Here is a 15,798-nt window from a genome sequence, read left to right on the forward strand (position 1 = left end):
ACAGAGGAGATTTACCAGGATGTTGCACTAGAGAGGGTAGAGAGGAGATTTACCAGAATGTTGCACTGGAGAGGGTACAGAGGAGATTTACCAGGATGTTGCACGAGAGAGGGTACAGAGGAGATTTACCAGGACGTTGCACTGGAGAGGGTACAGAGGAGATTTACCAGGATGTTGCACTGGAGAGGGTACAGAGGAGATTTACCAGGATGTTGCACTGGAGAGGGTACAGAGGAGATTTACCAGGATGTTGCACTGGAGAGGGTACAGAGGAGATTTACCGGGATGTTGCACTGGAGAGGGTACAGAGGAGATTTACCGGGATGTTGCACTGAAGAGGGTACAGAGGAGATTTACCAGGATGTTGCACTGGAGAGGGTACAGAGGAGATTTACCGGGATGTTGCACTGGAGAGGGTACAGAGGAGATTTACCAGCATGTTGCACTGGAGAGGGTACAGAGGAGATTTACCAGAATGTTGCACTGGAGAGGGTACAGAGGAGATTTACCAGGATGTTGCACTAGAGAAGGTACAGAGGAGATTTACCAGGATGTTGCACGAGAGAGGGTACAGAGGAGATTTACCAGGATGTTGCACTGGAGAGGGTACAGAGGAGATTTACCAGGATGTTACACTAGAGAGGGTACAGAGGAGATTTACCAGGATGTTGCACTAGAGAAGGTACAGAGGAGATTTACCAGCATGTTGCACTGGAGAGGGTACAGAGGAGATTTACCAGAATGTTGCACTGGAGAGGGTACAGAGGAGATTTACCAGGATGTTGCACTAGAGAGGGTAGAGAGGAGATTTACCAGAATGTTGCACTGGAGAGGGTACAGAGGAGATTTACCAGGATGTTGCACGAGAGAGGGTACAGAGGAGATTTACCAGGACGTTGCACTGGAGAGGGTACAGAGGAGATTTACCAGGATGTTGCACTGGAGAGGGTACAGAGGAGATTTACCAGGATGTTGCACTGGAGAGGGTACAGAGATTTATCAGGACGTTGCACTGGAGAGGGTACAGAGGAGATTTACCAGGTTGCACGAGAGAGGGTACAGAGGAGATTTACCAGGATGTTGCACTGGAGAGGGTACAGAGGAGATTTACCAGGATGTTGAACCAGAGAGGGTACAGAGGAGATTTACCAGGATGTTGAACTAGAGAGGGTACAGAGGAGATTTACCAGGATGTTGCACTGGAGAGGGTGCAGAGGAGATTTACCAGGATGTTGAACCAGAGAGGGTACAGAGGAGATTTACCAGGATGTTGCACTGGAGAGGGTACAGAGGAGATTTACCAGGATGTTACACTGGAGAGGGTGCAGAGGAGATTTACCAGGATGTTGAACCAGAGAGGGTACAGAGGAGATTTACCAGGATGTTGCACTGGAGAGAGTACAGAGGAAATTTACCAGGATGTTGAACCAGAGACGGTACAGAGGAGATTTACCAGGATGTTGCACTAGAGAGGGTACAGAGGAGATTTACCAGGATGTTGCACTAGAGAGGGTACAGAGGAGATTTACCAGGATGTTGCATTGGAGAGAGTACAGAGGAAATTTACCAGGATGTTGAACCAGAGACGGTGCAGAGGAGATTTACCAGGATGTTGCACTGGAGAGGGTACAGAGGAGATTTACCAGGATGTTGCACTAGAGAGGGTACAGTGGAGATTTACCAGGATGTTGCACTAGAGAGGGTACAGAGGAGATTTACCAGGATGTTGCACTAGAGAGGGTACAGAGGAGATTTACCAGGATGTTGAACTGTAGAGGGTACAGAGGAGATTTACCAGGATGTTGCACTGGAGAGGGTACAGAAGAGATTTACCAGGATGTTGCACTGGAGAGGGTACAGAAGAGATTTACCAGGATGTTGCACCAGAGAGGGTACAGAGGAGATTTACCAGGATGTTGCACTGGAGAGGGTACAGAGGAGATTTACCAGGATGTTGCACTAGAGAGGGTACAGAGAAGATTTACCAGAATGTTGCACTAGAGAGGGTACAGAGGAGATTTACCAGGATGTTGCACTAGAGAGGGTACAGAGGAGATTTACCAGGATGTTGCACTGGAGAGGATGCAGAGGAGATTTACCAGGATGTTGAACCAGAGAGGGTACAGAGGAGATTTACCAGGATGTTGCCGTGACTGGAGAATTTTCGCGATGAGGAAAGATTGGATAGGCTGGGGTTGTTTCCCTTGGAACAGAGGAGGCTGAGGGGAGACCTGATTGAGGTGTATGAAATGATGAGGGGCCTGGATAGAGTGGATAGGACGGGCCTGTTTCCCTGGGCAGAGGGGTCAACAACCAGGGGGCAGGGATTGAAAGTAATTGGGGGGAGGTTTAGAGGGGATTTGAGGGGAGAGGGTGGTGAGGGTCTGGGATGGAACTCACGGCCTGAAAGGGCGGTAGAGGCAGAAACCCTCCACACATTTGGCAGTGCACCTTGAAATGCCGTAAGCTACAGGGCTACGGACCCAGAGCGGGAAAGTGAGATTAGGCCGGGGTGGCTCTTGGTCGGCCGGAATGAAACGGACACGATGGGCCGAAATGGCCTCCTTCCGTGCAGTAAATTTACATAAGTCGATCATTAAACACCTCGATTCGATCTCTCCTTAAACTTCCACACTCGAGGGAACACGAGCCTAGTCTACGAAACTTGTCATAATTTAACCCTTTAACTGCACCGGTTCCAAGGCCGATATATCCTCTGAGACATCTGGGGCCCAGAACTGAACACTGTTACTCCAGACGTGCTGTGACTGGAGCTTTATAAGAACATCAGAAATAGGAGCAGGAGTCGGCCATTCGGCCCCTCGAGCCTGCTCCGCCATTTAATACCATCATGGGCTGATCCGATCATGGACACAGCTCCACTTCCCTGCCCGCCCCCTTATCCCCTTATCGGTTAAGGAACTGTCTATCTCTGTCTTAAATATATTCAATGTCCCGGCTTCCACAGCTCTCTGAGGCAGCGAATTCCACAGATTTACAACCCTCTGAGAGAAGAAATTCCTCCTCATCTCAGTTTTAAATGGGCGGCCCCTTATTCTAAGACCATGCCCCCTAGTTCTAGTCTCCCCCATCAGTGGAAACATCCTCTCTGCATCCACCTTGTCGAGCCCCCTCATAATCTGATACGTTTCGATAAGATCACCTCTCATTCTTCTGAATTCCAATGAGCAGAGGCCCAACCTCCTCAACCTTTCCTCATAAGTCAACCCCCCTCATCCCCGGGATCAACCGAGTGAACCTTCTCTGAACTGCCTCCAAAGCAAGTATATCCTTCCGTAAATACGGAGACCAAAACTGCACGCAGTACTCCAGGTGTGGCCTCACCAATACCCTGTATAACTGGAGCAAGACTTCCCTGCTTTTATACTCCATCCCTTTTGCAATAAAGGCCAAGATACCATTGGCCTTCCTGATCACTTGCTGTACCTGCAGACTAACCTGTTGTGTTTCATGCGCAAGTAACCCCCAGGTCCCGCTGTACTGGAACAGTAACAATGTCCACCCCTTTGTGTTCCAGCCCTCTTCGAATTCAGAAGAGGAGGAGGCCACTGGCCTTTCGAATTAATTTCTGTAGGCGCCCGCTAGCTTCAAACACTCCCCTTGAAGGCCCAAGGTGACCCTCAAGCCCTTGGCTAATGCCAGGATGGTGTAGCCTGGAATCTAATCGAGGGGTTCGGGGGGGTTATATAACGTGCGGCCTTTTCTGCTGCAGACAGAGCCTGGACCTTTCCTGGCCTGGGCGGCTGCCCAGGATGTCAGGGGCCCAGGGTAAGATTTTACCAACGCTCCTCTGGGAGCCTTAAAGAATAGCAGGAAGAGGCCAGCCAGCCTTTGTTGACAACAAGGCCAAAGGAATGTCAAACCTTGGCCTGGAGCCCCGGTTACCCAGGCAACGGGGCCTATTCCGCATTCCAGCCTCACTTCCAAATAGATCCAGCTTGGCCTCCTGCTCCCCTGAATATCAACAGCAGAAACAACCATTGCAGCTGGGTTGGGTAGTGGGTCAGATACTGTCCTATGACTCTCGATTAGATTCCAGCCTGTAACTCACTCCCGGGTATCTGTTATTCTATATATAAACCCCCCGAACCCCTCGATTAGATTCCAGCCTGAAACTCACTCCCGGGTATCTGTTATTCTATATATAAACCCCCAGAACCCCTCGATTAGATTCCAGCCTGTAACTCAATCCCGGGTATCTGTTATTCTATATATAAACCCCCCGAACTCCTCGATTAGATTCCAGCCTGTAACTCACTCCCGGGTATCTGTTATTCTATATATAAACCCCCCGAACCCCTCGATTAGATTCCAGCCTGAAACTCACTCCCGGGTATCTGTTAGTCTATATATAAACCCCCCGAACCCCTCGATTAGATTCCAGCCTGTAACTCACTCCCGGGTATCTGTTATTCTATATATAAACCCCCCGAACCCCTCGATTAGATTCCAGCCTGTAACTCACTCCCGGGTATCTGTTATTCTATATATAAACCCCTGAACCTCTCGATTAGATTCCAGCCTGTAACTCACTCCCGGGTATCTGTTATTCTATATATAAACCCCCCGAACCGCTCGATTAGATTCCAGCCTGTAACTCACTCCCGAGTATCTGTTATTCTGTATATAAACCCCCCGAACCCCTCGATTAGATTCCAGTCTGTATCTCACTCCCGGGTATCTGTTATTCTATATATAAACCCCCCGAACCCCTCGATTAGATTCCAGTCTGTAACTCACTCCCGGGTATCTGTTATTCCATATATAAACCCCCCCGAACCCCTCGATTAGATTCCAGCCTGTAACTCACTCCCGGGTATCTGTTATTCTATATATAAACCCCCCCGAACCCCTCGATTAGATTCCAGCCTGTAACTCACTCCCGGGTATCTGTTATTCTATATATAAACCCCCCGAACCCCTCGATTAGATTCCAGCCTGTAACTCACTCCCGGGTATCTGTTATTCTATATGTAAACCCCCCCGAACCCCTCGATTAGATTCCAGCCTGTAACTCACTCCCGGGTATCTGTTATTCTATATATAAACCCCCCGAACCCCTCGATTAGATTCCAGCCTGTAACTCACTCCCGGGTATCTGTTATTCTATATATAAACCCCCCGAACCCCTCGATTAGATTCCAGTCTGTAACTCACTCCCGGGTATCTGTTATTCTATATATAAACCCCCCGAACCCCTCGATTAGATTCCAGCCTGTAACTCACTCCCGGGTATCTGTTATTCTATATATAAACCTCCCGAACCCCTCGATTAGATTCCAGCCTGTAACTCACTCCCGGGTATCTGTTATTGTATATATAAACCCCCCGAACCCCTCGATTAGATTCCAGTCTGTATCTCACTCCCGGGTATCTGTTATTCTATATATAAACCCCCCGAACCCCTCGATTAGATTCCAGCCTGTAACTCACTCCCGGGTATCTGTCACTGGTGAATTTCCTCCATTTTATATTTAATTTTTGGTCGTTTCCCACAACAGGAAACATATCAGCAACTCTCACAAACCCAATGGTTGCGTAATCCTCTCTGCAGTCCTCTGTCAGCTCTTAATTGTCCGCACAATACAACCGAGACAGAGCTAGCTGCAGGTGACCTTGAATTATCTCAAAACTAGGCCACAAACCTTGCCTGTGGTTGCTGTGGTTGCTAGGCAGCAAGATTGGAGGCCTAAGATTTGCTAACTATTCATCTTCCACACTGACCTACATCCGTGAGATTCTGTTATCAAACCTTCGTTCCCACACACAAGAAATGGGTTAGATACAGAGTAAAGCTCCCTCTACACTGTCCCATCAAACACTCCCAGGGCAGGTACAGGGGGTTAGATACAGAGTAAAGTTTCCTCTACACTGTCCCCATCAAACACTCCCAGGGCAGGTACAGGGGGTTAGATACAGAGTAAAGTTTCCTCTACACTGTCCCCATCAAACACTCCCAGGGCAGGTACAGGGGGTTAGATACAGAGTAAAGTTTCCTCTACACTGTCCCCATCAAACACTCCCAGGGCAGGTACAGGGGGCTAGATACAGAGTAAAGCTCCCTCTACACTGTCCCATCAAACACTCCCAGGGCAGGTACAGGGGGTTAGATACAGAGTAAAGCTCCCTCTACACTGTCCCATCAAACACTCCCAGGGCAGGTACAGGGGGCTAGATACAGAGTAAAGCTCCCTCTACACTGTCCCATCAAACACTCCCAGGGCAGGTACAGTGGGTTAGATACAGAGTAAAGCTCCCTCTACACTGTCCCATCAAACACTCCCAGGGCAGGTACAGGGGGTTAGATACAGAGTAAAGCTCCCTCGACACTGTTCCATCAAACACTCCCAGGGCAGGTACAGGGGGTTAGATACAGAGTAAAGCTCCCTCTACTCTGTCCCATCAAACACTCCCAGGGCAGGTACAGGGGGTTAGATACAGAGTAAAGCTCCCTCTACACTGTCCCCATCAAACACTCCCAGGGCAGGTACAGAAGGTTAGATACAGAGTAAAGCTCCCTCTACACTGTCCCCATCAAACACTCCCAGGGCAGGTACAGGGGGTTAGATACAGAGTAAAGCTCCCTCTACACTGTCCCATCAAACACTCCCAGGGCAGGTACAGGGGGTTAGATACAGAGTAAAGCTCCCTCTACACTGTCCCATCAAACACTCCCAGGGCAGGGCCTAACTCGCACCGAGTCCCGCTCACCCATCACCCCTGTGCTCGCTGACCTACATTTTCTCCCGGTCCGGCAACGCCTCGATATTAAAATTCTCTTCCTCGTTTTCAAATCCCTCCATGGCCCTCGCACCCCTTCTACATCTCTGTAACCAACTGCGTTCCTCCAATTCTGGACTGATGGCAGAGGGAGTGATATATCAGGCTTGGATTGAGGATTGTTTAATGGACAGAACACAGAGAGTCGGAATAAACGGGTCATTTTCGGGTCGGCAGGCTGTAACAAGTGGGGTGCCGCGGGGATCAGTGCTGGGGCCCCAGCTATTTACAATCCACATCATTGATTTGGATGAGGGGAACCAAATGTAATATAATCCAAGTTTGCCAATGATACAAAGCTAGATGGGAATGTAAGTTGTGAGGAGGATGCGAAGAGGTTTCAAGGGGATATAGACAGGGTAAGTGAGTGGGCCAGGAAATGGCAAATGGAATATAATGTGGAGAAATGTAAAGTTTGGTGCGAAAAATAGAAAAGCAGAGTATTTTTTACATGGCGATCGATGGGAGGTGCTGGTGTTTAGAGGGACCTGGGGGTCCTTGTACACAACTCACTGAAAGTGAACCTGCAGGTACAGCAAGCAATGAAGAAAACAAATGGTATGTTGGCCTTTATTACAGGAGGAGTTGAGTATAAGAGTAAAGACGTCTTACTGCAATTATATCGGGCCCTGGTGAGACCACACCTGGAGTATTGTGTGCAGTGTGGCTCTCCTTACCTCAGGAAGGATATACTTGGACATAGTCGACATATTTACTGAGGCGTACGAAAGCACGGGCCTTACGCTAAACATCTGTAAGATAAAAGGTCCTCCACCAGCCTGCCCTCGCCGCACAGCACTGCCCCCCAGTCATCAAGATCCACGGCCCGGCCCTGGACACCGTGGACCATTTCCCAAACCTCGGGAGCCTCCTATCAACAAGGGCAGGCAGCGACGAGATCCAACACGGCCTCCAGTGCGCCAGTGCAGCCTTCGGCCGCCTGAGGAACAGAGTGTTTGAAGACCAGACCCTCAAATCCACCACCGAGCTCATGGTCTACGGGGCTGTAGTGATACCCGCCCTCCTGTATGGCTCAGAGACATGGACCATGTACAGTAGGTATCTCACCCCCAGCTCATGGTCTACAGGGCTGTAGTGATACCCGCACTCCTGTATGGCTCAGAGACATGGACCATGTACAGTAGGTATCTCACCCCCAGCTCATGGTCTACAGGGCTGTAGTGATACCCGCCCTCCTGTATGGCTCAGAGACATGGACCATGTACAGTAGGTATCTCACCCCCAGCTCATGGTCTACAGGGCTGTAGTGATACCCGCCCTCCTGTATGGCTCAGAGACATGGACCATGTACAGTAGGTATCTCACCCCCAGCTCATGGTCTACATGGCTGTAGTGATACCCGCCCTCCTGTATGGCTCAGAGACATGGACCATGTACAGTAGGTATCTCACCCCCAGCTCATGGTCTACAGGGCTGTAGTGATACCCGCCCTCCTGTATGGCTCAGAGACATGGACCATGTACAGTAGGTATCTCACCCCCAGCTCATGGTCTACAGGGCTGTAGTGATACCCGCCCTCCTGTATGGCTCAGAGACATGGACCATGTACAGTAGGTATCTCACCCCCAGCTCATGGTCTACAGGGCTGTAGTGATACCCGCCCTCCTGTATGGCTCAGAGACATGGACCATGTACAGTAGGTATCTCACCCCCAGCTCATGGTCTACAGGGCTGTAGTGATACCCGCACTCCTGTATGGCTCAGAGACATGGACCATGTACAGTAGGTATCTCACCCCCAGCTCATGGTCTACAGGGCTGTAGTGATACCCGCCCTCCTGTATGGCTCAGAGACATGGACCATGTACAGTAGGTATCTCACCCCCAGCTCATGGTCTACAGGGCTGTAGTGATACCCGCCCTCCTGTATGGCCCAGAGACATGGACCATGTACAGTAGACACCTCAAGTCACTGGAGAAATACCACCGACGCTGTCTCCGCAAGATCCTGCAAATCCCCCGGGAGGACAGACGCACCAACGTTAGCGTCCTCGACCAGGCCCAACATTCCCAGCATCGAAGCACTGACCACACTCGACCAGCTCCGCTGGGCAGGGCCACATTGTCCGCACGCCCCAGACACGAGACTCCCAAAGCAAGCGCTCTACTCAGAACTCCTTCACGGCAAGCGAGCCCCAGGTGGGCAGAGGAAACGTTACAAGGGACACCCTCCCTGATAAAGTGCAACATCCCCACCGACACCTGGGAGTCCCTGGCCCAAAGACCAGTCCCGCCCCTAAGTGGAGGAAGTGCATCCGGGAGGGCGCTGAGCACCTCGAGTCTCGTCGCCGAGAGCGTGCAGAGACCAAGCGCAGGCAGCGGAAGGAGTGTGCGGCAAACCAGTCCCACCCTCCCCTTCCCTCAACCACTGTCTGTCCCACCTGTGACAGGGACTGTGGCTCCCGTATTGGACGGTTCAGTCACCTGAGAACTCACTGTTAGAGTGGAGGCAAGTCTTCCTCGATTTTGAGGGACTGCCTCTGATGATGATGAGGAATGGCGGAGCAGGCTCGAGGGGCCGAATGGCCGACTCTTGCTCCTATTTCTTATGTTCATATGCTCTCTTGCACATCCCATGATATTAATCACATCACCATTGGTGGAGATACCTTCAGCTGCCAAGGCCTCAAGCTCTGGAATGCCCTCCCTCAACCTCATCCGTGGCTCAGTGGGCAGCACCCTCGCCTCTGAGTCAGAAGGTCGTGGGTTCGAGTCCCACTCCAGGGACTGGAGCACAATGAAATCCAGGCTGACACTCGCAGTGTGGTGCTGAGGGAGCGCCGTACTGCACTGTCGGAGGGACAGTACTGAGGGAGCTCCGCACTGTCGGAGGGGCAGTACTGAGGGAGCTCCGCACTGTCGGAGGGGCAGTACTGAGGGAGCTCCGCACTGTCGGAGGGGCAGTACTGAGGGAGTGCCGCACTGTCGGAGGGGCAGTACTGAGGGAGCTCCGCACTGTCGGAGGGGCAGTACTGAGGGAGCGCCGCACTGTCGGAGGGGCAGTACTGAGGGAGCACCGCACTGTCGGAGGGGCGGTACTGAGGGAGCGCCGTACTGCGCTGTCGGAGGGGCAGTACTGAGGCAGTGCCGCACTGTCGGAGGGGCAGTACTGAGGGAGCGCCGCACTGTCGGAGGGGCAGTACTGAGGGAGCGCCGCACTGTCGGAGGGGCAGTACTGAGGGAGTGCCGCACTGTCGGAGGTGCCGTCTTTCGGATGAGACATTAAACCGAGGCCCCGTCTGCCGTTCTCGGGTGGACATAAAAGATCCCGGGGCACTATTTTGAAGAAAAGCGGGGAAGTTCTCCCCCAATCAACTTAACGAAAAAACAGATGATCTGGGTCATTAGCACAATGCTGTGTGTGGGAGCTTGCTGTGCGCAAATTGGCATGCCGCGTTTCCCACAATACAACAGTGACCGCACTCCAAAAGTACTTCATTGGTTGTAAAGTGCTTTGAGACGTCTGGTGGTTGTGAAAGGTGCTATATAAAGGCATCTTTTCTTTTGTTTCTTGTGCTCCTTCAAAATGCTCCTTAAACCCGATCTCTTTGACCGAGTGTTTGTTCACCTGCTTTAATAATATATCCTTATGTAGCTCAGTGTCAAATCGGTATGTGATTTATGTTCCTGTGAAGTGCCAGGGAATGTTTACAAGGTTAACGATGTTGTGTTAATGGAAGTTATTCTGTGATCTGCCCTAGATGGGAGTTAAAGTGCCCTGGAAACTTTGCCAACAATCCTGCCTGATCCAATAACCACAGACCGAGATTCACTGAGAATTCAACTCACCGCCTGAAGCAGAGTTTAAATTCAATGCTGATCGTAACAACATCAGGATTGGAGGCAGGAGTCAACACTCCGTCAGGTTCGAGGGACCGAATGGCCTGCTCCAGTTCCTATTCCTCATGTTCTCAGACACACCCAAACTCCCTCACTGTCACACAAACAGACACGCAGTCACGCACGTACCCCTGTCGCGTGCGCACACACCCGTCACACACACACACACACTCGTCACACACACACACACCCATCACACACACACACACACACACACACACTCGTCACACACACACACAGCCATCACACACACACACTCGTCACACACACACACCCGTCACACACACACACACACTCGTCACACACACACACACCCATCACACACACACACACACACACACACACTCGTCACACACACACACAGCCATCACACACACACACTCGTCACACACACACACCCGTCACACACACACACACACTCGTCACACACACACACACACTCGTCACACACACACACCCGTCACACACACACACCCGTCACACACACACACACACTCGTCACACACACACACACTCGTCACACATACACACACACTCGTCACACACACACACACCCATCACACACACACACACACACACACACACAGCCATCACACACACACACTCGTCACACACACACACACACTCGTCACACACACACACACACTCGTCACACACACACACACCCATCACACACACACACACACACACACACTCGTCACACACACACACAGCCATCACACACACACACTCGTCACACACACACACACTCGTCACACACACACACACACTCGTCACACACACACACACTCGTCACACACACACACCCGTCACACACACACACCCGTCACACACACACACACACTCGTCACACACACACACACTCGTCACACATACACACACACTCGTCACACACACACACACCCATCACACACACACACACACACACACAGCCATCACACACACACACTCGTCACACACACACACACACTCGTCACACACACACACACTCGTCACACACACACACACACTCGTCACACACACACACACACACACTCGTCACACACACACACACTCGTCACACACACACACACACTCGTCACACACACACACACTCGTCACACACACACACACACACTCGTCACACACACACACACACCCATCACACACACACACACACCCATCACACACACACACACACCCATCACACACACACACACACTCGTCACACACACACACACACCCATCACACACACACACACACACCCACTCGTCACACACACACTCGTCACACACACACTCGTCAAACACACACACACACACACTCGTCACACACACACACCCATCACACACACACACACACCCACTCGTCACACACACACTCGTCACACACACACACACACACACTCGTCACACACACACACCCATCACACACACACACACACTCGTCACACACACACACCCACTCGTCACACACACACACACACCCATCACACACATACTCGTCACACACACACACACACACACACACACTCGTCACACACACACACACTCGTCACACACACACACACACCCATCACACACACACACACACACACCCATCACACACACACCCATCACACACACACACACACACACACACCCATCACACACACACACACTCGTCACACACACACACACTCGTCACACACACACACCCATCACACACACACACACACTCGTCACACACACACACCCATCACACACACACACACTCGTCACACACACACACACACTCGTCACACACACACACCCATCACACACACACACACTCGTCACACACACACACACACGTCACACACACACACACACACACACCCGTCACACACACACACACTCGTCACACACACACACACTCGTCACACACACACACACACACACACCCATCACACACACACTCGTCACACACACACACACACACACACACCCATCACACACACACACACACACACACACACTCGTCACACACACACACACGCACACACACTCGTCACACACACACTCGTCTCACACACACACACACACTCACTTGTCTCACACACATACACACTCACTTGTCTCACACACACACTCGTCACACACACACTCGTCACACACACACTCGTCACACACACACTCTCGTCTCACACACACACACACACACTCACGTCTCACACACACACACACACTCACTCGTCTCACACACACACACACACTCACTCGTCTCACACACACACACTCACTCGTCTCACACACACACTCGTCTCACACACACACACACACACACTCGTCACACACACACACACACACACACACACACTCGTCACACACACTCGTCTCACACACACACACACACACACACACACTCGTCACACACACACACACACACTCGTCACACACACACACACACACACACACACTCGTCACACACACACACACACACACACACTCACTCGTCTCACACACACACACACACACCCGCACCCATCACACATTCACACCCGTCACACACACACACCCGTCACACACACACACGCACCCGTCACACACACACACGCACCCGTCACACACACACGCACCCACACACACACACCCCCCGTCACACACACACACCCGTCACACACACACACACACGCACCCATCACACACACACCCACCCATCACACACACACCCACCCATCACACACACACCCACCCATCACACACACACCCACCCATCACACACACACCCACCCATCACACACCCATCACACACACAAACACACACGTCACACACACACACCTGTCACACACACACACACCCGTCACACACACACAACCATCACACACACACACACACACACCCGTCACACACACACAAACGCACACGCACCCGTCTCACACACACACCCGTCACACACACACGTCACACATACGTCACACACACACACACCCGTCACACACAGAGTCTGTCTGTTCCTGACACAAACTCCATCTCACACTCACTCGCACACATTTCATCTCTCTCTGTCGCACTCAATATCTCTGTCCCACCATTATACACTTCCTCACACTCCCTTATTCACACACTCTCCCTCACTCCCTCATACTCACACACCCTCATTCTCTCACACTCACACACCCTCATTCTCTCACACTCACACACCCTCATCCACACTCAGACACACACACACACACACACAATTCAACACCCCCCACTCCCCTTCCCAATCCCTCCCTCTCCCCAGCCCTACTCCCTTCCTCCCTAACCCCCTCCCCCTCCCTAACCCCTCTCCCTTTGCCCCTCCCTAAACCCTCCCTCTCCCCCACTACCCCCTCCCTAACCCCTCTCCCTTCCCCCTCCCTAACCCCACTCCCTCTCCCTCCCTCACCCCACTCCCTCCCTCTAACCTCACTCCCTCACCCCACCCTAAACCCCCTCCCTCTCCCTCTCCCCACTCTCCAGCCCCACTCCCTCCCTCTCCCACACCCCACACCCTCACCCCTTCCCCTAACCGCACTCCGTCCCTCCCCCTCTAACCCCACTCCTTCTCCCCCCTCCCTCTAACCCCACTCCCTCCCTCCCTCCCTCTAACCCCACTCCCTCCCTCCCTCCCTCTAACCCCACTCCCTCCCTCCCTCCCTCTAACCCCATTCCCTCACCCCTTGGCCTAAACCCACTCCCACACCCCTCACCCTCCCTCTCCACTCCTGCCCTCCCCCTCCCTCTCTCTCCCCACACCCATGTCACTCTCAGACTCTCTCTCCTTCCCCCAGATGAATGAAGAGCTTTAAAACTCACCGCACTTCGGCACAGCACCGCCACCAGGAGAGCCCTCACTCCAGGAACGTTCATTTTCAGAGCGGCGTTATCTTGCGCAAGGTCTGTGTCTTCCTGCTCGAACCAGGAAGCTGGCAGGACCAATATTAGAGAGTGTACATGTCCCGGAGCAGGGGCAGAGAGACAGGGACATGGGGCAGGGTCTGGACACCCTGGCCAGCGATGGACCACTGTTCCCTCTCCCACATCTCACCCCAGGAGGGGACTGGAGGGGCAGCGGGTCCGGCTCTGGCTCCAGGCTCCAGGATCCGACATTGCACAAACTCGACTTCACATTCTCGCTCAATGCGTCAGTGACATTAACCCGAAATCACATGGGGAGGCGGAACCAGAGAGTCCGCAAGGTGTGGGGAGGTCCCAGCCAACACTCCCCCAGTCCCAGCCAACACTCCCCCAGTCCCTCCCCACACCTCCCCCAGTCAACACTCCCCCAGTCCCTCCTCACACCTCACCAGTCCCAGCCAACACTCCCCCAGTCCCAGCCAACACTCCCCCAGTCCCTCCCCACACCTCCCCCAGTCAACACTCCCCCAGTCCCTCCCCACACCTCCCCCAATCAACACTCCCCCAGTCCCTCCTCACACCTCACCAGTCCCAGCCAACACTCCCCCAGTCCCAGCCAACACTCCCCCAGTCCCTCCTCACACCTCCCCCAGTCCCAGCCAACACTCCCCCAGTCCCTCCTCACACCTCCCCCAGTCCCAGCCATGACTCCCCCAGTCCCTCCTCACACTTCCCCAGTCCCAGCCAACACTCCCCCAGTCCCAGCCAACACTCCCTCAGTCCCTCCTCACACCTCCCCCAGTCCCAGCCATGACTCCCCCAGTCCCTCCTCACACTTCCCCAGTCCCAGCCAACACTCCCCCAGTCCCAGCCAACACTCCCTCAGTCCCTCCTCACACCTCCCTCAGTCCCAGCCAACACTCCCTCAGTCCCAGCCAACACTCCCCCAGTCCCAGCCAACACTCCCTCAGTCCCAGCCAACACTCCCCCAGTCCCAGCCAACACTCCCCCAGTCCCAGCCAACACTCCCTCAGTCCCTCCCCACACCTCCCCCAGTCCCAGCCAACACTCCCCCAGTCCCTCCTCACACCTCCCTCAGTCCCAGCCAACACTCCCTCAGTCCCAGCCAACACTCCCCCAGTCCCAGCCAACACTCCCCCAGTCCCAGCCAACACTCCCTCAGTCCCTCCCCACACCTCCCCCAGTCCCAGCCAACACTCCCCCAGTCCCTCCTCACACCTCCCCCAGTCCCAGCCAACACTCCCCCAGTCCCGGCCAACACTCCCCCAGTCCCGGCCAACATTCCCCCAGTCCCTC

At 53.0% G+C, this 15,798-nt stretch overlaps 1 protein-coding gene across 1 annotated transcript in view; it reads right to left on the reverse strand.

The window, feature by feature from the left end:
• Positions 1 to 14,815, reverse strand: part of LOC139251255 (tumor necrosis factor receptor superfamily member 3-like) — a gene marked incomplete at its 3' end in the record, with an annotated part of 94,724 nt that extends 79,909 nt beyond the window's left edge. The window contains exon 1 of the mRNA XM_070873225.1: positions 14,440 to 14,815. Coding sequence (XP_070729326.1) covers positions 14,440 to 14,493 — 54 coding nt within the window. The remainder of the gene's footprint in view (positions 1 to 14,439) is intronic.
• Positions 14,816 to 15,798: the final 983 nt, after the last annotated feature.

This window comes from Pristiophorus japonicus, unplaced genomic scaffold, assembly GCF_044704955.1.
Source record: "Pristiophorus japonicus isolate sPriJap1 unplaced genomic scaffold, sPriJap1.hap1 HAP1_SCAFFOLD_427, whole genome shotgun sequence".
NCBI lineage: Eukaryota > Metazoa > Chordata > Chondrichthyes > Pristiophoridae > Pristiophorus > Pristiophorus japonicus.